This window comes from Salmo salar, chromosome ssa22 (assembly GCF_905237065.1).
Source record: "Salmo salar chromosome ssa22, Ssal_v3.1, whole genome shotgun sequence".
Lineage (NCBI taxonomy): Eukaryota > Metazoa > Chordata > Actinopteri > Salmoniformes > Salmonidae > Salmo > Salmo salar.
Genome location: NC_059463.1, coordinates 60303419 through 60331244, shown reverse-complemented (window position 1 = coordinate 60331244; position 27826 = coordinate 60303419). Strand labels below are relative to the sequence as shown.

At 44.7% G+C, this 27826-nt stretch overlaps 2 protein-coding genes across 2 annotated transcripts in view; one reads left to right on the top strand and one right to left on the bottom strand.

The window, feature by feature from the left end:
- cenpp (centromere protein P) overlaps window positions 1–27826 on the top strand; it is a 185194-nt gene that overhangs the window by 39318 nt on the left and 118050 nt on the right. The window lies entirely within an intron of this gene.
- ogna (osteoglycin, paralog a) lies at window positions 1888–26188 on the bottom strand. Its single transcript, XM_014168389.2, has 6 exons — window positions 25814–26188; window positions 8983–9085; window positions 6732–6896; window positions 5583–5785; window positions 2428–2520; window positions 1888–2144 (listed from the first exon to the last, which is right to left on the bottom strand). Exons 1-6 carry the CDS (start codon window positions 25970–25972, stop codon window positions 1974–1976), a joined length of 894 nt encoding a protein of 297 aa, XP_014023864.2. The 5' UTR covers window positions 25973–26188; the 3' UTR covers window positions 1888–1973.

The window sequence follows — 27826 nt, the reverse complement described above, 5'->3', positions numbered from 1 at the left end:
GGAAGACTAGCTGCTGCCTTGGCAGGAACTAATGGGGATCCATAATAAACCCCAGGAAGAGTAGCTGCTGCCTTGGCAGGAACTAATGGGGATCCATAATAAACCCCAGGAAGAGTAGCTGCTGCCTTGGCAGGAACTAATGGGGATCCATAATAAATACAAATATACCCATTATATCACTTGTATATCCACAGAGTGTATATTTAAAAACACCTTCCTAATATTGAGTTTCACCACCCCACTGGGGGATGGACTCTATAAGGTGTTGAAAGCGTTCCACAGGGATGCTGGCCCATGTTGACTCCAATGCTTCCCCACAGTTGTGTCAAGTTGGCTGGATGTCCTTTGGGTGGTGGACCATTCTTGACACACACGGGAAACTGTTGAGTGTGAAAAACCCCAGCAGCGTTGCAGTTCTCGATACAAACCGGTGCGCCTGGCACCTACTACCATACCCTGTTCAAAAGCACATAAATCTGTTGTCTTGCCCATTGACCCTCTGAATGGACACACATACACAATCCATGTTTCAATGGTCTCAAAGGTTAAAGAAGGCTTTTTAATCTATCTCCACCCCTTCATCTACACTGATTTTTGAAGTGGATTTTTTAACAAGTGACATCAATAAGGGATCATATCTTTCATCTGGTCAGTCTGTCATGGAAAGAGCAGGTGTTCTTAATGTTTTGTCCACTCAGTGTCTAACTTACATCACGTGAAATATTCTGATCCTAATTCTACACAGTAGGATCCAGTCATTTGCCTTTTAGCTTCTGGCTGGTAGGTCATTTATGATTGGTTGTTCCCATATTGGTTGGTAGATAATGAATGATTTTGATGTGTGTGTGTCTGTGTGTGAGAGAGAGAGAGAGATCTGCAAGCATGTTTTATATGAAGATGGTAAAGGACTCTAATGAAAGATTTGGAAATCAAACTGCGGGGCCATATGGAAACCATTCTCCTACTTGGAGGATGTATTGGTCGTGTCTGCCAAATTGGCCGGTCCGAAGGAATAACATAAACCCAGTTTTTCCATGTGTGCTGAAACCGTAGATATTTGCTTCTCTTGCAGTTAATAGTTTGTTGTTTTATTAATGACACTGGGAAAACAAAAAGTTAATTATTTTTTTTTTTGGTCGACTTTCATGCATGGACACGTCAAAGCAGAGTTTTTTTTAAATTTAATTTGTATTAAAATATTTAAAAACACAGCCGAAGTCTTAAAAAAAAAAAAAAAAGTGTACATCATATTTGTTTATTCACATAGGTAATAATTCCTAAAAATGAGTAATTATGATTAAAATAAAAGGACTTAAGAAAATATTACCTCCTCTCATTTTACAATTTTTAAATTCAAAGTTTACGATGTTGTGAGCACAGTCACATTCGGTTCACATCACTATATACGTATTTCAAAGATGTATATTTAATCATCAACTTGTACTTGAGTTGTTAAGTTAGGAACCAGTTTACATGAAAGTAATTCACAGAATTCGGAGGAAAGCCAAAAAGCTTGACTTAACGTTTTTTTTTTTAAAGAAGTCAAAACACTATGCAAAAGCAAACATTCAAAGAAAAGGTGTATTTACAAAGTCTTCAAAGAAAACAGGTGATTCGTTCAAAGCCTTGTAGCCAACGTAGCCTAGCTTGCTAATGTGAGATTACTAGCGTTTCAGTCCCAGCCGCTAGTCTTCTGAAAGAGACTGAGAAAGACCTGGGTACAATTATTATTATATTTTTTTACAGAAGAACATTCAGACATAAATGGAGTATGGTGTAGATTCGTCTTGTCTTTGTCAAGTAGAAAAGGGAATCGTTTTGGATCCTTTCGTAACGTTCATAATAACATTTCACCCGACTGTATACACCCCTGTAGAAGTTCTATTGAACCTTTTTTTATTTTTTTTATTTAACCAGGAAGTCCAAAATGACGTCAGAACAGAAGACCTCTTTTCCCCAAGGGAGTTTAGTCTTTAGCGGTACTGTCCCACGGGGAGAGACTTGAGGCAGGTGAAGCTGTTTGGGTACTTGGACAGCAGCACCGGGTTCCCATCCAACCTCACCTCCATCAGGTTGGGTCTTATGTAGTACGTGTTGTTGCCCTTGCAGAACGTCTCGAAGCTGATATCCGTGATGTTGTTGTTCTGTATGGTAGAGAGAAGATGGAAGACCAAAGTTTAGAATCATGATTACTCTAGGACCCTCCGATGGTGCCAACAAAACTATATGGGTCTCGCAGTCGGGATTAGAGTCGCAGTCGGGATTAGAGTCGCACAATTCTGGGAAATTTCCCAGAATTCTCATGTTTTTCAGAAATCCCATTTTGGAGGATTCCCGTCGAAATGATGAGGACGGTAAGTAGAGAGGGAATCCTCCAACTGAGTTAGCCTCTAACCAGGAAGTCAAAAAAACGTATGTGGTACTGACCTGCAGGTGGACAATACGGACGTTTTCCGGGATCACCGGTACAGCCTCCAGCGCATTGTCTCCCAGAAACAGGTTGATCAGCTTCTCCAGTTTCTGCATGGTGGAAACAGTGAGAGCAAAAATAAACCAGCATTTACAGTGCTTTGCAAAAGTATTCATGGATTTCTTCACGTTATTGTGTTTTACAAAGTGGGATTAAAATGGATTTACTTTGTAACTATCTACACTAAATATTCTGTAATGTCAAAGTGGGAGAAGTGGATGTGGATTATTTTTTTTTTTTCTAAGATAAATTAAAAAAATGGACAACTAAATATTCAGAAACCCCTTTTTTTCAGACAATCCTAAATTAGTTGAGGAGTAAAATTTGACTTAACAAATCACATAATAATACATTACTTAAGCTCACTGTGTGAAATAGTAGGGGTTTGACATGATTTGTTTTACATTCAACATCTGTAAGGACCCTCAGTCAAGTAGTGAATTTCAAGCACAGATTCAACTACAAAGACCAGGAAGTTTTTCGATAAAACCTCCATAAAGAAGGGCAGTGATTGGTAGATGGTTGAAACAATAACAAATCAGACATTGAGTATCTATTTAAGCATGGTCAAGTTAATAATTATGCTGTGGATGATTTCTTAAACCACCTAAAAACATCAAAGATACCGTCAACCTTCTGAACTTAGCTGCAGGACAGGAATGTAACCGCTCAGGGTTTTCACCATGAGACCATTTTGGGGGATTTTAAAAACAGTTACAGAGTTTAATGGCTGTGAAATGGAGAAAACTGAGGATGGATCAACAACATTATAGTTACTCCACGATAATGACTTAAAATAATACAAATATACAGTAAGAAATATTCCAAAACATGCATCTGGTATGCAACAAGGCACTAAAATAATACTGCAAAGGAATACTGTTTTTGGCCTAAATGCAAAGCCTTATGTTTGGGACAAATCCAACACATCGCTGAGTAACTGCCTCTTTAATTTCAAGCATGGTGGTGACTGCATCATGGGATGGGGTATGCATGACATCGGAGAAGGACTAGGGAGTTTTTCAGGATAAAAATAAATGAGATGTGGCTAAGCACAGGCAAAATCCTATAGGAAAACCTTCTTCCTGTCTACTTTACACCAGCATCTGTGAGATGAATTCAACTTTCAGGTGGACAATAAGGCCAAATCTACACTGGAGTTGCTTACCAAGAAGTCATTGAATGTTCCTGAGTGGCCAAGTTAGTTTTGACTTAAATCGGCTTGAAAATCTATGGCAAGACTGTCTAGCCATGATCCCCCCCCCCCAACATCTTGAAAGAGCTTGGAAGAATTTTGAAAAGAATAATGGCCAAATATGTCCAGACTAACCCAAGAACACTCACGGCTGTAATGACTCTTATAGACCAACCCAAGAAGACTCACGGCTGTAATGACTCTTATAGACTAACCCAAGAAGACTCACGGCTGTAATGACTCTTATAGACCAACCCAAGAAGACTCACGGCTGTAATGACTCTTATAGACCAACCCAAGAAGACTCACGGCTGTAATGACTCTTATAGACTAACCCAAGAAGACTCACGGCTGTAATGACTCTTATAGACTAACCCAAGAAGACTCACGGCTGTAATGACTCTTATAGACTAACCCAAGAAGACTCACGGCTGTAATGACTCTTATAGACTAACCCAAGAAGACTCACGGCTGTAATGACTCTTATAGACTAACCCAAGAAGACTCACGGCTGTAATGACTCTTATAGACTAACCCAAGAAGACTCACGGCTGTAATGACTCTTATAGACTAACCCAAGAAGACTCACGGCTGTAATGACTCTTATAGACTAACCCAAGAAGACTCACGGCTGTAATGACTCTTATAGACTAACCCAAGAAGACTCACGGCTGTAATGACTCTTATAGACCAACCCAAGAAGACTCACGGCTGTAATGACTCTTATAGACCAACCCAAGAAGACTCACGGCTGTAATGACTCTTATAGACCAACCCAAGAAGACTCACGGCTGTAATGACTCTTATAGACCAACCCAAGAAGACTCACGGCTGTAATGACTCTTATAGACTAACCCAAGAAGACTCACGGCTGTAATGACTCTTATAGACCAACCCAAGAAGACTCACGGCTGTAATGACTCTTATAGACCAACCCAAGAAGACTCACGGCTGTAATGACTCTTATAGACCAACCCAAGAAGACTCACGGCTGTAATGACTCTTATAGACTAACCCAAGAAGACTCACGGCTGTAATGACTCTTATAGACCAACCCAAGAAGACTCACGGCTGTAATGACTCTTATAGACCAACCCAAGAAGACTCACGGCTGTAATGACTCTTATAGACCAACCCAAGAAGACTCACGGCTGTAATGACTCTTATAGACTAACCCAAGAAGACTCACGGCTGTAATGACTCTTATAGACCAACCCAAGAAGACTCACGGCTGTAATGACTCTTATAGACTAACCCAAGAAGACTCACGGCTGTAATGACTCTTATAGACCAACCCAAGAAGACTCACGGCTGTAATGACTCTTATAGACCAACCCAAGAAGACTCACGGCTGTAATGACTCTTATAGACTAACCCAAGAAGACTCACGGCTGTAATGACTCTTATAGACCAACCCAAGAAGACTCACGGCTGTAATGACTCTTATAGACTAACCCAAGAAGACTCACGGCTGTAATGACTCTTATAGACTGACCCAAGAAGACTCACGGCTGTAATGACTCTTATAGACCAACCCAAGAAGACTCACGGCTGTAATCAATGCCAAAGGAGTTTCTAACATGTATTGACTCATGGAGCTGAATACATATGCAGCCACTACGTTTTTGTTATAAAATGTTATATATATTTCGACTACAGAGTATTTTGTTCAGATTGTTGACCAACAAAAAAAAAAAAGGATATTCACAGAATTTTAATCCCACCTTGTAATTCGAAAAAGAAAATGTGCAGAAATCCAGAGGGGTCAGGGGATTTGTCCAGGCAAAGCTCAAATCAGCCACCTAATGTGCCTCAGTGGCTATGTACCTTTTAGGTGCTTGTCAAGCCTGACGAAACAATGCACTCAATAAAAGCAGCCAGGAAATCTATCTGTATTTCATGTCCTTTCCACTGTACCTTGAAGGCGTTCGCCTTGACCCCTTTGGTTTTGAGCCGGTTGTGGTTGGCGTTAAAGGTGGTGAGCTTGCCGGGTAGCATGGGCAGCTTGACAAGTTGGTTCTCAGCCAGATTGAGTTCCTCCAGCAGGGTCAGTTTAGAGAACGCTCCTTCCTCAATCTCTGAGATCAGGTTCCCCGTTAGGTCGATTCTCTTCAGAGTCACTGAGGAAGAAAACCACCCCCCCCCCACAAAAAAAACAACCTAGAATTATAATATAAGTTAGATCTTTTGATTTTTTTTTTTACTCAATCTAGATTTAGAATAAACACACGTCGGGTCATTGACGTAGAATGAATTAGAACTTAATTGTCCATTTTGGAGGTTACAAACTGCAGTATTGTTGTTTTCTGTTAACACAACACTACTAAGCTTTAGGCCTAGCTCTCATAGATCAAGTGAGTTACACAATATTTAGATTTGGTCTGCCCACATGTACGCGCCAGACACATGCATCTTCCTTCTGACAGTTAGGCCTTTTTTGTTTAAACTTCTGCGTTGTAAATGTAAAGACAAGATGGAGACCTGGAAGAGTTTGCCCCCCCCCAAAAAAAAATACATCTCGTCAGCTTTTAAATCTAGCTGTGTTTTTACTTATATCAGTGGAGGGCCTGGCCTGGAGGGGGGCCAGGAGGGCCGAGCCTGGAGGGCCTGGAGGGGGCCCGCATAACATCCACAAATATATCCAACTAAAAGAAGCATTTATATATCCACCATATGTCTACAGACCCTCCTCAATGCCATGAAAATGTCCATTTTTTAAATCTTTTTATTTCTTAATTTCCTGAATGAATTTTCCTCAACATGGTTGTCTTCCAGCTAGTGTATTAGGGAGACTGTGGGAAGAATGTTTGATAAGACAGCAAGCCAAAGGAAACCTGAAAGACAGAATCACCTAAGCAAAGTACTGTACATTTTTCCCAAAGTTCCCATGTTTTTATAAATCCCAGTTGAAGTGATATCTGGTTTCTTAAGGTAATAAGCAGGCAGGAAATTCTCCAACTAGGAATCATTCAACCCGGGATATCTGGAGGAGAAAAAAACCCCCGTAAATTCAGAACTGTGGGGAAAGTTCCCCCTGAATGTTTCACCCCCCCCCCCCCCCCATACCGATATCTGCAAAGTCTTTATTGGTGATCTTCTTGATTTTGTTATAGCGTGCGTAGAGGTAGGCAGTCTCCTTGGGCAGGGTGGGCACAGCAGTCATCTCTGGGACGACCTCCTCACAGTACACAGAGCCGGTCAGACACACACACAGCAGGCATGTTGGCAGCTCTGGAGACACAGAATGAATTTCATTGTTTTTATTTGATTTTATTTAGATGTCCAGCCGTATCATTATCATTTATCTTTTTGTAGAAATGATTCTGAAATGATTTATTCATTTACAATAGCACTGGCTATGGTTGTCTAAACTGTTCACATGTTGGGTGTGTTAGTTTAACAACATGGTCAATGCTCCTCTAGAAGCCAAGTCCTGGTAACCCGGATATCATGGCTCTAGAAGCCAAGTCCTGGTAACCCGGATATCATGGCTCTAGAAGCCAAGTCCTGGTAACCCAGATATCATGGCTCTAGAAGCCAGGTCCTGGTAACCCGGATGTCATGGCTGTAGAAGCCAGGTCCTGGTAACCCAGATATCATGGCTGTAGAAGCCAAGTCCTGGTAACCCGGATATCATGGCTGTAGAAGCCAAGTCCTGGTAACCCGGATATCATGGCTGTAGAAGCCAGGTCCTGGTAGCCCAGATATCATGGCTCTAGAAGCCAAGTCCTGGTAACCCGGATATCATGGCTCTAAAAGCCAAGTCCTGGTAGCCCAGATATCATGGCTGTAGAAGCCAAGTCCTGGTAACCCGGATATCATGGCTGTAGAAGCCAAGTCCTGGTAACCCGGATATCATGGCTGTAGAAGCCAAGTCCTGGTAACCCGGATATCATGGCTCTAGAAGCCAAGTCCTGGTAACCCGGATATCATGGCTCTAGAAGCCAAGTCCTGGTAACCCGGATATCATGGCTCTAGAAGCCAAGTCCTGGTAGCCCAGATATCATGGCTGTAGAAGCCAAGTCCTGGTAACCCGGATATCATGGCTCTAGAAGCCAAGTCCTGGTAGCCCAGATATCATGGCTGTAGAAGCCAAGTCCTGGTAACCCGGATATCATGGCTGTAGAAGCCAGGTCCTGGTAGCCCAGATATCATGGCTCTAGAAGCCAAGTCCTGGTAACCCGGATATCATGGCTCTAGAAGCCAAGTCCTGGTAGCCCAGATATCATGGCTGTAGAAGCCAAGTCCTGGTAACCCGGATATCATGGCTCTAGAAGCCAAGTCCTGGTAACCCGGATATCATGGCTGTAGAAGCCAAGTCCTGGTAACCCGGATGTCATGGCTCTAGAAGCCAAGTCCTGGTAACCCGGATATCATGGCTGTAGAAGCCAAGTCCCGGTAACCCGGATGTCATGGCTCTAGAAGCCAAGTCCTGGTAACCCGGATATCATGGCTCTAGAAGCCAAGTCCTGGTAACCCAGATATCATAGGTGCCTCTGTTACTATAATGGAGGATATAGCCAAGCAGTGAGGTTTCTCTCCTCTAAGTAATGCTTTTAAAAAGCTCAGCTGCTGCCTGCTGTATAGAGTAGACAACATGGTCCTGAGCAGACCTGGGTTCAAATACCAGGACACTGGAGAGGAGGCAGGGAGGGTAGGAGAGGAGGTAGGAGAGGAGGCAGGCAGGCAGGGAGGGAGGGAAGGAGGGTAGGAGAAGAGGCAGGGAGGGTAGGAGAGGAGGTAGGAGAGGAGGCAGGGATGGAGGGAAGGAGGGTAGGAGAAGAGGCAGAGAGAGGTAGGAGAGGAGGTAGGGCAGGAGAGTAGGAGAGGAGGCAGGGAGGGAGGGAAGGAAGGTAGGAGAAGAGGCAGGGAGGGAGGGAAGGAGGGTAGGAGAGGAGGCAGGGAGGGAGGGAAGGAGGGTAGCAGAGGAGGCAGAGAGAGGTAGGAGTGGAGGTAGGGAAGGAGAGTAGGAGAGGAGGGAGGGATGGTAGGAGGGTAGAAGAAGAGGCAGGGAGGGCGGGTAGGAGAGGAGGTAGGGAAGGAGGGTAGGAGAGGAGGCAGTGAGAGGTAGGGGAGGAGGGTAGGAGAGGAGGTAGGGAGGGAAGGAGGGTAGGAGGAGAGGCAGGGAGGGAGGTTAGGAGAGGAGGCAGTGAGAGGTAGGGAAGGAGGGTAGGAGAGGAGGCAGTGAGAGGTAGGGAAGGAGGGTAGGAGAAGAGGCAGGGAGGGAAGGAGGGTAGGTGGAGAGGCAGGGAGGGAGGTTAGGAGAGGAGGCAGTGAGAGACAACGGAAGAAGAGGCATGTAGGACTGTTGTCTTACCTGAGGCGTCACCCCCAGCTGGGGCGTTGTCTGGTTCATCAGCAGGCAGGAACACCATGCTGGAGTCATAGTCCTCTCCCAGCCACAACGCTGCTGCCACTCTCTAGTGGAGGATATAATAACACTGTTAGGGTTAACACTGTAGAGTGACACTGTAAGGGTTAACACTGTAGAGTGACACTGTAAGGGTTAACACTGTAGAGTGACACTGTAAGGGTTAACACTGTAGACTGACACGGTTAGGGGTAACACTGTAGAGTGACACTGTAAGGGTTAACACTGTAGACTGACACTGTTAGGGGTAACACTGTAGACTGACACTGTAAGGGTTAACACTGTAGACTGACACTGTAAGGGTTAACACTATAAGGGTTAACACTGTAAGGGGTAACACTGCAGAGTGACACTGTTAGGGTTAACACTGCAGAGTGACACTGTTAGGGTTAACACTGCAGAGTAACACTGCAGAGTGACACTGTTAGGGGTAATACTGCAGAGTAACTTTTTATTTATTTATTTATTTAACCTTTATTTAACCAGGAAGGGCTCATTTGAAATCTCTTTTTCAAGAGCGTCCTGGCCAAGATAGGCAGCGCCAAGTCATTACACAATTACATCCAGACAACATGGAAAAACTACAAGTAATCTAGTAAAAACCAATAGAATTCACAAGAGTATAACAAAATCATAAAACAGCAAATTAAAAACATTGACAGGTCAGGGAATCAGCCTCAAAATCCTTCGTCAGTGATTTAAAAACATCAATCGGGACGAGTTCTTCCAGTTTAACAGTATTTTGTAAGGCGTTCCAAGCCGATGGCGCAGAGTACATAAAAGCCCTTTTACCAAATTCAGTTCGGACATTTGGAACAGTTAGCAGGATAAAGTCCAGCGAACGAAGAGAGTACCCACCACATTTCTGAACAATAAAAATGCCCAAATAAAAAGGTAGTAAACCCAAAATGGCTTTGTAAATAGAAATATATCAGTGACTGAGCCTACGAGTGACTAGAGAAGGCCAGCCAACCCTGGTATACAAAGTGCAGTGGTGCGGAAGGGTTTTGCAGTTTTAAAATAAATCTCAAAGTGCCATGGTAAAGGGTGTCAATTGATCTCAAACACTGAGCGGAAGGATTCATATATAAAATATCCCCATAGTCTAGTAAAGGCATAAATGTAGCTGATACTACCCTCCTCCTGGCTTCAAAAGAAAAACAGGCCTTATTCCTAAAATAAAATCCCAATTTCATCTTCAATTTTTTTGCAAGTTGTTGAATATGCAATTTTAAAGAGAGGCCGTCATCAATTAAAATTCCCAGATATTTATATGAGGTTACAACCTCAATCTCCTTGCCCTGACAGGTAGTAATAGGTGAAAGGTTCAGAGATCTATTTCTTGCTTTAGAAAACACCATTAGTTTAGTTTTGTCAGTATTGAGGATAAACTTCAATTGACATAAGGTATGTTGAACAGTATAAAAAGCCGTTTGCAAGTTCTGGAAAGCTTTTGTGAGAGACGAGGCACAACAATAAATAACAGTATCATCAGCATAAAAGTGAAGTTGCGCATTTTACAATTTTTTTTTCTAAATTATTTATATAAATAGTGAATAAGAGGGGACCAAGTACAGAGCCCTGGGGCACACCATTACAGACAGACAATTTAACAGACATGAGCCCATCAAATTGAGTGCACTGAGTTTTATCAGACATATAGTTAGCAAACCATGCAACTGCATGCTCCGAAAGACCTACACTCGACAATCTCTGCCTCCAGTATAGCATGATCAACTGTGTCATAAGCCTTAAAGAGATCAATAAAAAGTGAGACACAGTGCTGTTTTTTTGTCAGGGGTTTCAGTGATATCATTTAAAACCGTCATGGCTGCTGTAATTGTGCTATGCTTCTTCCTGAAGCCCGATTTTGGTATGTTGATAAAATAGAGTTAGTATATAAAAACTATTTTAGCTGTTCACTCACAAGGGTTTCAAGTATTTTCACCAGGGGTGACAGCTTTGAGATTGGCCTATAATTATTTAAAAGAGTTTTAAAAAGTGGTAGGACAAATGCTGATTTCCAGATCTTTGGAATTTCATTACATTTCAGAGTTAAATTGAACAGATGCGTAAGTGGTACAGCTATGAAATCAGCTGCCAGATTTTAAAAAGCAGGGATCCAGAAGATCGGGACCTGCAGGTTTTCTCTGATCTAAGGATTTCAGGGCTTTATGTACCACCTGCACTGAGAATGGCAAAAAGCTTAAAGTTTGACCAGCTCTCACTGGTTCATCCACACAGGGTTGTACAGAGACAGAGGACACTGAATCAAACAGCCTACCAGATGATACAAAGTGCTGATTTTGAAACAATTCAGCATTTCAGTTTAGTCAAATACAGCAACAGAGTCCTTCAATACACATGACGGTAATTCATTAACATCCCTGTTTCCAGACATAGACTTTAATAGCCTTCCAAAACTTTCTAGGATAATTCAGGTTATCAGTGGTAACAGTGGTAACACTGTTAGGATTAACACTGTAGAGTAACACTGTTAGGATTAACACTGTAGAGTAACACTGTTAGGATTAACACTGTAGAGTAACACTGTTAGGATTAACACTGTAGAGTAACACTGTTAGGATTAACACTGTAGAGTAACACTGTTAGGATTAACACTGTAGAGTAACACTGTTAGGATTAACACTGTAGAGTAACACTGTTAGGATTAACACTGTAGAGTAACACTGTTAGGATTAACACTGTAGAGTAACACTGTTAGGATTAACACTGTAGAGTAACACTGTAAGGATTAACACTGTAGAGTAACACTGTAAGGGGTAACACTGTAGAATAACACTGTTAGGATTAACACTGTAGAGTGACACTGTTAGGATTAACACTGTAGAGTAACACTGTTAGGATTAACACTGTAGAGTAACACTGTAAGGGGTAACACTGTAGAATAACACTGTTAGGATTAACACTGTAGACCGACACTGTTAGGGGTAACACTGTAGACTGACACTGTAGAGTAACACTGTTAGGATTAACACTGTAGAGTGACACTGTTAGGATTAACACTGTAGAGTAACACTGTTAGGATTAACACTGTAGAGTAACACTGTAAGGGGTAACACTGTAGAATAACACTGTTAGGATTAACACTGTAGACCGACACTGTTAGGGGTAACACTGTAGACTGACACTGTAGAGTAACACTGTTAGGATTAACACTGTAGACCGACACTGTTAGGGTTAACACTGTTAGGGGTAACACTGTAGAGTAACACTGTTAGGATTAACACTGTAGACCGACACTGTTAGGGGTAACACTGTAGAGTAACACTGTTAGGGGTAACAGTGCAGAGTGACACTGTTAGGATTAACACTGTTAGGGGTAACACTGTAGAGTAACACTGTTAGGATTAACACTGTAGATTAACACTTAGGGTTAACACTGTAGAGTGACACTGTTAGGGTTAACACTGTAGAGTGACACTGTTAGGGGTAACAGTGCAGAGTGACACTGTTAGGATTAACACTGTTAGGGGTAACACTGTAGAGTAACACTGTTAGGGGTAACACTGTAGAGTAACACTGTTAGGATTAACACTGTAGATTAACACTGTTAGGGTTAACACTGTAGAGCGACACTGTTAGGGTTAACACTGTAGAGTGACACTGTTAGGGTTAACACTGTAGAGTAACACTGTTAGGGGTAACACTGTAGACTGACACTGTTAGGGGTAACACTGTAGAGTAACACTGTTAGGATTAACACTGTAGATTAACACTGTTAGGGTTAACACTGTAGAGTGACACTGTTAGGGTTAACACTGTAGAGTGACACTGTTAGGGGTAACACTGTAGACTGACACTGTTAGGGGTAACACTGTAGAGTAACACTGTTAGGATTAACACTGTAGATTAACACTGTTAGGGTTAACACTGTAGAGTGACACTGTTAGGGTTAACACTGTAGAGTGACACTGTTAGGGTTAACACTGTAGAGTAACACTGTTAGGATTAACACTGTAAGGGTTAACACTGTTAGGGGTAACACTGTAGAGTAACACTGTTAGAATTAACACTGTAGAGTAACACTGTTAGGATTAACACTGTAGAGTAACACTGTTAGGATTAACACTGTTAGGACTAACACTGTAGAGTAACACTGTAGAGTAACACTGTTAGGATTAACACTGTAGAGTAACACTGTTAGGATTAACACTGTTAGGATTAACACTGTAGAGTAACACTGTTAGGATTAACACTGTAGAGTAACACTGTTAGGATTAACACTGTTAGGACTAACACTGTAGAGTAACACTGTAGAGTAACACTGTTAGGATTAACACTGTAGAGTAACACTGTTAGGATTAACACTGTTAGGATTAACACTGTAGAGTAACACTGTTAGGATTAACACTGTAGAGTAACACTGTTAGGATTAACACTGTAGAGTAACACTGTTAGGATTAACACTGTTAGGATTAACACTGTAGAGTAACACTGTAGCGTAACACTGTTAGGATTAACACTGTAGAGTAACACTGTAGAGTAACACTGGTAGGATTAACACTGTAGCGTAACACTGTTAGGATTAACACTGTTAGGATTAACACTGTAGAGTAACACTGTTAGGGGTAACACTGTAGCGTAACGCACACTGTCAGGGATTCAGGGCCTGGTTTCCGATAGCGACAGAATGTTAGGTTTACAAGTGTTTTAACGATGCATCTTTCCTACAACGTCCCGAAGATGTAACCTGCTGTTTTCCAGAACACCACGGAGAGCGAGACGGCCACTAAGTGCGTCGTTTATTCAAATGCTTAACCCAATATATCCCAGATTTGGCCCATCATTGTGCACGTGTTAGGCTACACATCATGAAATATGATAAGAATAGGCTTATAGCTTTACTGTTGACCTTCTAATGTAGTCATCTCGGGTTTTAATATGAAGCATATTTTTTTTTTATACGTTGGTTGTTCGTATCAAATGCAAAGACATTGGCAATTTTAGTTTTATTTAAAAAAAAATTACGCCGTCACAGAGAGAGGGATAAACCATGTGCTTGTAGGTTTTAGCGGAGATCTGCTTTCAATAATAGTGATGCGGGAGGTAAAAAAAAAAAAAAGGCTGTTATACAAGTGGCTCGAGGCTCGTTAGATTACGAGCCTCAGACCACTTGCGAGCGATTTTTTATTTTAATTTTTTTACGAGCGTTTTCAAGTGCAAAGTTAAAAAATGTTTATAATAAAAATGTTTTTTTTTTAGGAAACAGCTTGGAAATTTAACGGTGCTCCTACGAATGTTCTAAGGAAGTACTTAGTCTTAAGATGCTTTTGAGAAACAAGGCCGTGGACAGGAAACACGTGCAACTTTCAGTTCATATGGTACATTTTGCAGCAAGTAGACAGACCCGTGAAGACAAGACACTTATTCACACTGTTTGTCTCATCGCTTGCTTTTGTATTTGGCAGAGCACCGTCATACAATCTCCATCTTCTCCAGTAATCCGGCAGCTTTTGTTACCATGGTTACCCTTTTTTGTAAGAATTTTAAATAATAACATATTTCGATGTCAGACACACTAAAGAGAAGTTGCGTATTTTAAACCCTGCTCTCCAGGTGTCCTGCCCGCTGCCTCAATAAAATAATGACTCTTCCCCCATGTCCATGAGATCTGTTTTAACCCTGAACTATTATCGCCACTGGTTGTCAACTGGTGTGGAGCCCAGCAGAGTGTAGCAGGCAGCAGTCAGGCTTTTCCAGGTGTTCAACTGCCTACTGAAATAATGAACTTCTCCAGGCTCTGACCCCTGACCCCTTGGCAGCTGTAGAAGGTCTGCTGTTTGGATAGGAGTTCTTCAGACTGGAAGCGATTCTCCATTCTGCTGATGTTTTGGAATGTTACCTAACCATTGTAGGAATATTCAAAAGGAATGTTGTGTTTGCTTGGTGGTCCCTGAGCTTTAACCCCCTTTGGCTTCAGAACCAGGGGCTGCTGTTTGGATGGGAGCTCTTCAGACTGGAATCAACCTAAGTTCCATTCGGTTCTGCTGGAGCCTTGGAATGTAAGCATACGTAATGTTCACAGAACATTCAAGACCTGAGCTTTTGGGTCCCTTGGCAGGAGGAGAAGGGTGGCCCCTTGGCAGGAGGAGAAGGAGGCAGGAGGAGAAGGATGGCCCCTTGGCAGGAGGAGAAGGAGGCAGGAGGAGCAGGATTGCCCCTTGGCAAGAGGAGAAGGATGGACCCTTGGCAAGAGGAGAAGGGTGGCCCCTTGGCAGGAGGAGAAGGGTGGCCCCTTGGCAGGAGGAGAAGGGTGGCCCCTTGGCAGGAAGAGAAGGGTGGCCCCTTGGCAGGAGGAGAGGGGTGGCCCCTTGGCAGGAGGAGAGGGGTGGTCCCTTGGCAGGAGGAGAAGGGTGGCCCCTTGGCAGGAAGAGAAGGGTGGCCCCTTGGCAGGAAGAGAAGGGTGGCCCCTTGGCAGGAGGAGAAGGGTGGCCCCTTGGCAGGAGGAGAAGGGTGGCTTCTTGGCAGGAGGAGAAGGGTGGCCCCTTGGCAGGAGGAGAAGGAGGCAGGAGGAGAAGGATTTCTCCTTGGCAAGAGGAGAAGGATGGACCCTTGGCAAGAGGAGAAGGATGGCCCCTTGGCAGGAGGAGAAGGGTGGCCCCTTGGCAGGAGGAGAAGGGTGGCCCCTTGGCAGGAGGAGAAGGGTGGCCCCTTGGCAGGAGGAGAAGGGTGGCCCCTTGGCAGGAGGAGAAGGGTGGCCCCTTGGCAGGAGGAGAAGGGTGGCCCCTTGGCAGGAGGAGAAGGGTGGCCCCTTGGCAAGAGGAGAAGGGTGGCTTCTTGGCAGGAGGAGAAGGGTGGCCCCTTGGCAGGAGGAGAAGGGTGGCCCCTTGGCAGGAGGAGAAGGGTGGCCCCTTGGCAGGAGGAGAAGGAGGCAGGAGGAGAAGGATTTCTCCTTGGCAAGAGGAGAAGGATGGACCCTTGGCAAGAGGAGAAGGATGGCCCCTTGGCAGGAGGAGAAGGGTGGCCCCTTGGCAGGAGGAGAAGGGTGGCCCCTTGGCAGGAGGAGAAGGGTGGCCCCTTGGCAGGAGGAGAAGGGTGGCCCCTTGGCAGGAGGAGAGGGGTGGCCCCTTGGCAGGAGGAGAGGGGTGGTCCCTTGGCAGGAGGAGAAGGATGGCCCCTTGGCAGAAGGAGAAGGATGGCCCCTTGGCAGGAGGAGAAGGGTGGCCCCTTGGCAGGAGGAGAAGGGTGGCCCCTTGGCAAGAGGAGAAGGGTGGCCCCTTGGCAGGAGGAGAAGGATGGCCCTTTGGCAAGAGGAGAAGGGTGGCCCCTTGGCAGGAGGAGAAGGGTGGCCCCTTGGCAAGAGGAGAAGGGTGGCCCCTTGGCAGGAGGAGAAGGAGGCAGGAGGAAAAGGATGGCCCCTTGGCAGGAGGAGAAGGAGGCAGGAGGAGAAGGATTTCTCCTTGGCAAGAGGAGAAGGATGGACCCTTGGCAAGAGGAGAAGGGTGGCCCCTTGGCAGGAGGAGAAGGGTGGCCCCTTGGCAGGAGGAGAAGGGTGGCCCCTTGGCAGGAGGAGAAGGGTGGCCCCTTGGCAGGAGGAGAAGGGTGGCCCCTTGGCAGGAGGAGAAGGGTGGCCCCTTGGCAGGAGGAGAAGGATGGCCCCTTGGCAGAGAGACCAGGGGAGCTGTTTGTATGGGAGTTCTCTGGATTGGAACGTCAGTTCTGCTCCATTGGGACTGTGCTGGGACTCCATTGGGACTGTGCTGGGACTCCATTGGGACTGCGTTGGAACGTTACCTAACGTTGTAGGAACGTTTTTAATTTATTTAAGGATTATAAGTAGTAGACTGCTCCAGTTGGAGACAACATTACATACATTTACAAATGATTGAGGCTAAAACCAAAATAATACCCAATGGTTTATTTCCATCGTGGTCCTCTTTTGGCAAAAATATGTCAGGTTGGCAAGATTGACACGGTTCACTCCGATTTGACACGACGGTTCACTCCGATTTGACACGACGGTTCACTCCGATTTGACACCACGGTTCACTCCGATTTGACACGACGGTTCACTCCGATTTGACACGACGGTTCACATCCGATTTGACACCACGGTTCACTCTGATTTGACACGACGGTTCACATCCGATTTGACATGACGGTTCACTCCGATTTGACACGACGGTTCACTCCGATTTGACACCACGGTTCACTCCGATTTGACACGACGGTTCACTCCGATTTGACACGACGGTTCACATCCGATTTGACACGACGGTTCACATCCGATTTGACACGACGGTTCACATCCGATTTGACACGACGGTTCACTCCGATTTGACACCACGGTTCACTCCGATTTGACACCACGGTTCACATCCGATTTGACACGACGGTTCACATCCGATTTGACACCACGGTTCACTCCGATTTGACACGACGGTTCACTCCGATTTGACACGACGGTTCACATCCGATTTGACACGACGGTTCACTCCGATTTGACACCACGGTTCACTCCGATTTGACACGGTTCATTCAATGCAACGTATTTGGCCTCTTGGTAGCAGATAAGAAACCTCCGTTGTCCTCTATTGGAACGTTCCCTTCGTAGCTTCAACCCCGCAGCGCACACACACCAACTGATTGATGTGACTGCTGAATAATGTTATTTCCCCCCCCTCTTGCTTTGTTTTCTCTATATGTCCATATTATCTTTGATAAGCTACCCAGGAAACGGCTGAATATAGCCCATATTACTATATGTAGCCTTAGAAATAAGGTTCATGAAATCAATAACTAGCTAACATCAGATGACATTCATATATTAGCCATTTCTAAGACTCACTTAGTTAATTCCTTTGATACAGCAGTAGCAATACAAGGACATAACATCTATAGAAGAGACAGGAATGCTTATGGGGGAGGTGTTGCTGTATATATTCACAGCCATATCCCTGTAATGCTTAGAGAAGATCTTATGTCAAGTGTTATTGAAGTGTTGTGGTTGCAGGTTCACTTGGCACATCTAAAGCCTTTTCCTTTGGGGTGTTGCTATAGGCCACCAAGTGCTAACAGTCAGTATCTAAATAATATGTGTGAAATGCTTGATAGTGTATGTGATGTAAACAGAGAGGTCTACTTTCTTGGGGACCTGAATATCAACTGGTTTTCATCAAGCTGTCCGCTCAAGAGGAAGCTTCTTACTGTAACCAGTGCCTGTAATCTGGTTCAGGGTATTAATCAACCTACCAGGGTGGTTACAAACACTACAGGAACAAGATCATCCACATGTATCGATCACATTTGTACTAATACTGTAGAACTTTGTTCTGAAGCTGTATCCGTACCCATTGGATGCAGTGATCACAATATAGTGGCTATATCCAGGAAAGACAAAGTTCCAACAGCTGGTGCCTAAAATAGTGTATAAGAGATTATACACAACAGATTTTTTTTTTTTTTTTTCAGACTCTTATGTGGAGGATGTTAAAAAATAATTGTTGGTCTGATGTGATTAATGAGGAGCATCCAGATGCTGCACTTGATGAATTTATGAAATTGCTTCTTCCAATTATTGATAAACAAGCACCTGTTAAGAAACTGACAGAAATGTTATGGCTCCGTGGATTGGTGAGAAATTTAAAAACTGTATGGTTAAAAGAGATTGGGGCAAAAAGGAGTGGCAAATAAGTCTGGCTGCACATCTGACTGGCTGCAAATTGAGAAATGATGTGACTAAACTCAACAAAGGAATAAGAAACTGTTTTATAATGCCCAAGATCAATGATATAAAGAATGACGGAAAACAAAAAAAATTAAGTACTTTAAATGAAATTATGGGCAGAAAGACAAATTCAACTCCATCTTTCATCGAATCAGATGGCTTATTCATCACAAAACCATTTGATGTTGCCAATTATTTTTTTTTAGGATTACTTCATAGGTAGAGGAAATGCCAAGAACAAACAGTGTGGGAGAGGTGGAAAAATTATTATTATAGATCAATAATGACAAACCTCCTGGCATTGACAACTTAGATGGAAAGCTACTGAGGGTGGGAGCTGACTCTAAAGCCACTCCAATCTATCATATCTTTAATCTGAGCCTAGAGGAAAGTCTTTGTCCTCAGGCCTGGAGGGAAGCCAAAGTCATTCCACTACCCAAGAGTGGTAAAGCCGGCCTTTACTAACAGCCGACCTATCAGCTTACTGCCGACACTTAGCAAACTGTTGGAAAAAATAGTGTTTGACCAAATACAAAGCTATTTGTCTCTAAACAAATTAACAGACTTTCAGCATGCTTATAGAGAAGGGCACCCAACATGTACTGCACTGACACATGACTGATGATTGGTTGAAAGAAATTGATAATAAGATTGTGGGAGCTGTACTGTTAGATTTCAGTGGCGCCTCTGATTAATAATGACCTTAAAACCTGTTGGGGCTCGGGGGCAGTATTGAGAAATTTTGAAAAAAACATGTGCCCATTTTTAACTGCCTCCTACACCAACTCAGAAGCTAGGATATGCATATTATTAACACATTCGGATAGAAAACACTCTGAATTTTCTAAAACAGTTTGAATGGTGTCTGTAAGTATAACAAAACTCATATTGCAGGCAAAAACCTGTGAAAAATAGATAAAAAAAATGTGAATTTTGTGACTGTACTATTTAGTGTCATTGTTTTATAGATACCATAGTGAGAAAGGATTCATTTCGCAACACCTACGGCTTCCACTAGATGTCAACGATCTTTATAAAGATGTTTGAAGCGTCTATGATAAACAGAGAGCAAATTAGAATGCAAGGAAGTTGACATGTCATCACTTCATTTTTTGGCGCCTGCGCATAAATCTGAGAAGCGTGAGTTTGTCATTAATTGTTTATCAAGACATAGGATAGGTTGTGTGAAAATATTACTGATGTTTAACGTTAAAAATGGACCAAAAGATTAATGCTAAACAAGGTTTGACATGTTTGAACGAACGTAAATAGATTATTTACTAGGTTTTTTTAGCTTTTCGGCGTGATTTTACAACCCCCCCCACCACGTTTTGTGGGAGCATAATGAACGCTAACTACTTGGTGTTATTTGGACATAAATTATGAACTTTGTCAAAAGAAACCACATTTGTTCCGGACCTGGGATTCCTGGCAGTGCCTTCTGATGGAGATAATCAAAGGTAAGGGGATATTTACAATGTTATTATCGATATTAGATGATGCTAACTGTATAGCATAGCTTATTGTTCTTAGCATAGCACCCCGTTTATTGCAAAATGTGATTTCCCAGTAAAGTTATTTTGATATCTGGCCATTCGGTAGCAATTACGAGATGATAATATATTATTCTTTGAATGACAATATTATAATTTACCAATGTTTTCGAATAGTAATTTTGTTATGTTCACCGGAAGCATTTCAGAGAAGAAAAAATCTGAATTTCACGCTACTGTAAAATGCTGTTTTTGGATATAAATATGAACTTGATGGAACAAAAAATGCATGTATTGTATAACATAATGTCCTAGGAGTGTCATCTGATGGAGATTGACAAAGGTTAGTGCATAATTCTAGCTGGTTTCTGCTTTTGGTGACGCCTGTCCTTGAATTGAAAATGGATGTTTGTACTTTTGTGGCTATGTACTGTCCTAACATAATCTAACTTTATGCTTTTGCAGTAAAGCCTCTTTGAAAATCGAACAATGTGGTTAGATTAAGGAGATGTTTATCTTTTAAATTGTGTAAAATAGTTGATTGTTTGAGAAATTGAAATTATTAGATTTTTGATGTTTTGAATTTCCAGCCTTGTTAGCAATCCCGACTCGGGGTTCATTGCTAACCTGTAGCCCCTGTTGTTGAGAAAACCAATGTGTTATGGCTTTTCAACCTCTGCCATATCGTTGATTCAGAGCTATTTATCTAATAGAATTCCAAAGGGTTTTCTTTAAGGAAGCGTCTCTAATGTTAAATATGTAAAGTGTGGTGTACCGCAGGGCAGCTCTTTAGGCCCTCTACTCTTTTCTATTTTTACCAATGACCTGCCGCTGGCATTAAACAAAGCATGTGTGTCCATGTATGCTGATGATTCAACCATATACGCATCAGCAACCACAGCTAATGAAGTCACTGAAACCCTTAACAAAGATTTGCAGTCTGTTTTGGAATGGGTGGCCAGTAATAAACTGGTCCTGAACATCTCTAAAACTAAGAGCATTGTATTTGGTACAAATCATTCCCTAAGTTCTAGACCTCAGCTGAATCTGGTAATGAATGGTGTGGCTGTTGAACAAGTTGAGGAGACTAAAATACTTGTTGTTACCTTAGATTGTAAACTGTCATGGTCAAAACATATAGATTCAATGGTTGTAATGGTCTTTATTTTTATTTATTTAACCTTTATTTATGATGGGGGAGAGGTCTGTCCGTAATAAAGAGATGCTCTGCTTTTTTTTGACAGCACACTCCACAAAGCAAGTCCTGCAGGCTCTAGTTTTGTCTAATCTTGATTGTGGTCCAGTCGTGTGGTCCAGTGCTGCAAGGAAATACCTAGTTAAGCTGCAGCTGGTCCAGAACAGAGCGGCATGTTCATAATTGTTATCAGATGGCTAATATGCATGCCAGTCTCTCTCTTGTTTCTATAAGAACCGTTTTGTTAGAAGTTCCAAAATAGTTTGCATAGTCAACTTGCACAAGGCATTGACCCCCACCAGGGGTCTTTTCACTGTCTCCAGGTCGAGAAGGAAGTGTACAGTATTGTGCAGAGCCATGAGTGCATGGAACTCCCCTCATAATCATATTTTAATTTCTTATTTAACCTTGTATTTAACTAGGCCTGTCTGTTAAAAATCTTCTTTACAATGATTTACAACAAATTCTTATTTACAACGTTTAGTGGCAGACTGACTGATTTTTACCTTGTCATCTCGGGGATTGGATCCAGCAACCTTTCGGTTACTGGCCCAACGCTCTAACCACTAGGCTACATGCTGGTTACTGGCCCAACGCTCTAACCACTAGGCTACCTGCTGGTTATTGGCCCAACGCTCTAACCACTAGGTTACCTGCTGGTTACTGGCCCAACGCTCTAACCACTAGGTTACCTGCTGGTTACTGGCCCAACGCTCTAACCACTAGGCTACCTGCTGGTTACTGGCCCAACGCTCTAACCACTAGGTTACCTGCTGGTTACTGGCCCAACGCTCTAACCACTAGGTTACCTGCTGGTTACTGGCCCAACGCTCTAACCACTAGGCTACCTGCTGGTTACTGGCCCAACGCTCTAACCACTAGACTACCTGCTGGTTACTGACCCAACGCTCTAACCACTAGGCTACATGCTGGTTATTGGCCCAACGCTCTAACCACTAGGTTACCTTTCGGTTACTGGCCCAACGCTCTAACCACTAGGTTACCTGCTGGTTACTGGCCCAACGCTCTAACCACTAGGTTACCTGCTGGTTACTGGCCCAACGCTCTAACCACTAGGTTACCTGCTGGTTACTGGCCCAACGCTCTAACCACTAGGCTACCTGCTGGTTACTAGCCCAACGCTCTAACCACTAGGTTACCTGCTGGTTACTGGCCCAACGCTCTAACCACTAGGTTACCTGCTGGTTACTGGCCCAACGCTCTAACCACTAGGCTACCTGCTGGTTACTGGCCCAACGCTCTAACCACTAGGCTACCTGCTGGTTACTGTCCCAACGATCTAACCACTAGGTTACCTGCTGGTTACTGGCCCAACGCTCTAATCACTAGGCTACCTGCTGGTTACTGGCCCAACGCTCTAACCACTAGGCTACCTGCTGGTTACTGGCCCAACGCTCTAACCACTAGGCTACCTGCTGGTTACTGGCCCAGCGCTCTAACCACTAGGCTACCTGCTGGTTACTGGCCCAACGCTCTAACCACTAGGCTACCTGCTGGTTACTGGCCCAACGCTCTAACCACTAGGTTACCTGCTGGTTACTGGCCCAACTCTCTAACCACTAGGCTACCTGCTGGTTACTGGCCCAACGCTCTAACCACTAGGCTACCTGCTGGTTACTGGCCCAACGCTCTAACCACTAGGCTACCTGCTGGTTACTGGCCCAACGCTCTAACCACTAGGCTACCTGCTGGTTACTGGCCCAACGCTCTAACCACTAGACTACCTGCTGGTTACTGGCCCAACGATCTAACCACTAGGTTACCTGCTGGTTACTGGCCCAACGCTCTAACCACTAGGCTACCTGCTGGTTACTGGCCCAACGCTCTAACCACTAGGCTACCTGCTGGTTACTGGCCCAACGCTCTAACCACTAGGTTACCTGCTGGTTACTGGCCCAACGCTCTAACCACTAGGTTACCTGCTGGTTACTGGCCCAACGCTCTAACCACTAGGTTACCTGCTGGTTACTGGCCCAACGCTCTAACCACTAGGTTACCTGCTGGTTACTGGCCCAACGCTCTAACCACTAGGCTACCTGCTGGTTACTGGCCCAACGCTCTAACCACTAGGCTACCTGCTGGTTACTGGCCCAACGCTCTAACCACTAGGCTACCTGCTGGTTACTGGCCCAACGCTCTAACCACTAGGCTACCTGCTGGTTACTGGCCCAACGCTCTAACCACTAGGCTACCTGCTGGTTACTGGCCCAACGCTCTAACCACTAAGCTACCTGCTGGTTACTGGCCCAACGCTCTAACCACTAAGCTACCTGCTGGTTACTGGCCCAACGCTCTAACCACTAAGCTACCTGCTGGTTACTGGCCCAACGCTCTAACCACTAGGCTACCTGCTGGTTACTGGCCCAACGCTCTAACCACTAGGTCGATTTGTTTATATAGCGCAAGTGAACAGCAAACCTGGTTAAAACAACAGATAAAGCAACACCTCACAGCACAACGCCTCTCCCCCATGTGACCTACTTGTTGTGTGTATGAACTGATAGACACACACACACACACACACACACACACACACACACACACACACACACACACACTACCTGTTCATGTTTTTAAATGTATGTAAATTGTAAAGAATTTTGTCTGTCTTTTTCATTATTTGTCTGACCCAATTAAGACTAGCTGTATCTGGCGTTGGCTAATGGGGATCAAAATAAGGTATTTTATTTGAAGTTGTAGGAACATTCCAGGAACGTTAACTGTTTTCTGGGTGAGCCCTAAGCTTCGGCCCCTTGGCAACAGGAGAAGCGTGGGCCCCTTGGCAACAGGAGCAGCAGGGCCCCTTGGCAACAGGAGGAGAAGCGTGGGCCCCTTGGCCAACAGGAGGAGAAGCGTGGGCCCCTTGGCAACAGGAGGAGCGGGGCCCCTTGGCAACAGGAGGAGCAGGGCCCCTTGGCAGGAGAAGCGTGGGCCCCTTGGCAACAGGAGGAGCAGGGCCCCTTGGCAGGAGGAGGAGCAGGGCCCCTTGGCAGGAGGAGAAGCGTGGGCCCCTTGGCGGCAGGAGGAGAAGCGTGGGCCCCTTGGCAACAGGAGCAGCGGGGCCCCTTGGCAACAGGAGCAGCGTGGGCCCCTTGGCAACAGGAGGAGCGTGGGCCCCTTAGCAACAGGAGGAGCGGGGCCCCTTGGCAACAGGAGCAGCGGGGCCCCTTGGCAACAGGAGCAGCGGGGCTCCTTGGCAACAGGAGGAGAAGCGTGGGCCCCTTGGCAACAGGAGGAGAAGCGTGGGCCCCTTGGCAACAGGAGGAGAAGCGTGGGCCCCTTGGCAACAGGAGGAGAAGCGTGGGCCCCTTGGCAACAGGAGGAGAAGCGTGGGCCCCTTGGCAACAGGAGGAGCGGGGCCCCTTGGCAACAGGAGGAGCGGGGCCCCTTGGCAACAGGAGGAGCGTGGGGCCCTTGGCAACTGGAGGAGCGGGGCCCCTTGGCAACAGGAGGAGCGTGGGCCCCTTGGCAGCCAGACCGGGGCTGCTGTTTGGATGAGAGTTCTTCAGACTGGAACTTCCATTGTACTAGAGCAGCGGCAGAGCCTCCAGGGCCAGAGCCTCCAGGGCCAGAGCCTCCTGTAGCAGCAGCCCTGTCCCTACTCTGCTGACTAATCATTAATGAGTGTCTGGAGCTCTAGGCAGACCGACAGCCCAGCTGTTAGACGTAGACTGGGGGAGAGAGGAATTAAGACAGGGCCAATACGCTGACTCCTTCCAAATGGGGCTGCTTCCAATGAAATGGGACAGAGTCCAACGCTATGGTTTGATTTCTCAAATAAAGGGAAGAAAAGGAACTACTGGGATGGATTCTATTATTGCTGTAAGAATATGAATCAAAAGGTGGAACAATGAAATGCTACTGACAAACTAATGTAATGTTACTCAAGTCGTGGTGTAGATCAGTTGTTTATTGTTTACTAGTGTATGAATAAAACAATGTTTGCGTTTAAAAAAAAAAAGAAAGTTGGATGTTCAAAAGGAAAGTGGATTATTAGTTTTCAAAGTATAAATCACAAATGTTTAAGGAAATTGATTTTGTAAATTATTTGTTACATAGTTAAAGATTATATATTGAATATAACATTTATCCTTTAATTGTATCATTAGAAAAATAATAATGACATTAACATTAAATAATAATATGACATTAAATAATAATATTATTAAATAATTAAATGATTTAATTGTATTATTATTAAATAAATCCCAGCTACAACCTGGCAAGATGTTTTTGAAATTACTTGATTTAATCAAACTATGAGCAGGTATATTTAAGAATTACAACTTATCATTAACCTCTTTTATTAATGATTTTACTATAGTTAGTCATTAATACTAGAAAATAAAACGTGATCAAGTCAGCTTATAAGCCTACCTTAGACCTCCTTGCGTCCAGATAGGCTTCTCTATTGGGCAGTACATCCTGTTGTTCCAGTCGGAGTGTTGATTCCTGGTTAAAGTGTTTCCCAGTTGAGCAGAGCACCCACGGCGACGGTATAAAGGACAAGAGTAATAATACTCTCAGAGTTCCCATCGTGTCCCTGTATGTGTTTGGTGTGTTCAGTAGCTGCTGGGGATAGTAGTAGTAGTAGTAGTAGTAGTGCTGGGCTATTTTCTCAGTGGCAGGTTGTGTGTAAAATGTGATCTGTCAAATCAGTATTTAAAGCCTGCACAAGTAGCTTCCAGGCGATTTCTTGAAGCACGGGAGAGTTTATGCAACAGACTTTAACTCTTTGGTTGCCAATTCAGAGAAACCTCTTCTCCACTCTGCTGCTGCTAGTCTGGTGGTGCTCTCTGCTGCTGCTAGTCTGGTGGTGCTCTCTGCTGCTGCTAGTCTGGTGGTGCTCTCTGCTGCTGCTAGTCTGGTGGTGCTCTCTGCTGCTGCTAGTCTGGTGGTGCTCTCTGCTGCTGCTGCTGCTGCTAGTCTGGTGGTGCTCTCTGCTGCTGCTGCTGCTAGTCTGGTGGTGCTCTCTGTTGCTGCTAGTCTGGTGGTGCTCTCTGCTGCTGCTGCTGCTAGTCTGGTGGTGCTCTCTGTTGCTGTTGCTGCTAGTCTGGTGGTGCTCTCTGCTGCTGCTGCTAGTCTGGTGGTGCTCTCTGCTGCTGCTGCTGCTAGTCTGGTGGTGCTCTCTGCTGCTGCTACTGCTAGTCTGGTGGTGCTCTCTGCTGCTGCTAGTCTGGTGGTGCTCTCTGCTGCTAGTCTGGTGGTGCTCTCTGCTGCTGCTGCTAGTCTGGTGGTGCTCTCTGCTGCTGCTAGTCTGGTGGTGCTCTCTGCTGCTGCTAGTCTGGTGGTGCTCTCTGTTGCTGCTGCTGCTAGTCTGGTGGTGCTCTCTGCTGCTGCTGCTGCTAGTCTGGTGGTGCTCTCTGTTGCTGCTAGTCTGGTGGTGCTCTCTGTTGCTGCTGCTGCTAGTCTGGTGGTGCTCTCTGCTGCTGCTGCTGCTAGTCTGGTGGTGCTCTCTGCTGCTGCTGCTGCTAGTCTGGTGGTGCTCTCTGCTGCTGCTAGTCTGGTGGTGCTCTCTGCTGCTGCTAGTCTGGTGGTGCTCTCTGCTGCTGCTAGTCTGGTGGTGCTCTCTGCTGCTGCTAGCACAGAAAAATATGCAGCATTACAATGCTCAAAAAGCTTAATCACTTTTACTGTGAAACTCTGGAGTTCTGGCTGATAACCACAAGTATTTAGTTGAGTGGAATGGGAGTCTGTGGTGGTCTTGGTAAAGTGTGTGTGTGTGTGTGTGTGTGTGTGTGTGTGGTGTTGGGAATGGCTGTGGCACCTTTTAGTAATAGCTCCAGCAATAACTGATTTATTTAGTATCTACTTTTACAAGCTGTTTTTCAAATCTGGTCGGTTCCCAGCTCTGGTCTGAGTAACGGGACATTATCTTATTAGAAATGGCACGTTATTATCCTTACAAAATGGATTTATGAGATTAGAATTGGAAGGATCTCACAGTTTTTAGAAAGTGATGAAGTTAGTATTTATTTCCTTTAGAATAATTAATTAGCCGAGCGGTCTAAGACACTGCGTCGCTGTGTTGTGGCGTCGCTGCAGCCTGGAGTTCCGAACGCATGTCTTGACCCTTCGCATCTCCTCAGTCCGTTGAGGGAGTCGCCGCGATGAGACAAGATCGGAATCACGATATTGGGGAGAAAAATAACAAATAAAAAAATAAATAAAAATAATTAAATAATAATACTTCTGGTCTAGCAGGTGGTTAGAGTGGAGGGGCGGCAGGGTAGTCTAGTGGTTAGAGTGGAGGGGCGGCAGGGTAGCCTAGTGGTTAGAGTGGAGGGGCGGCAGGTAGCCTAGTGGTTAGAGTGGAGGGGTGGCAGGGTAGCCTAGTGGTTAGAGTGGAGGGGCGGCAGGTAGCCTAGTGGTTAGAGTGGAGGGGCGGCA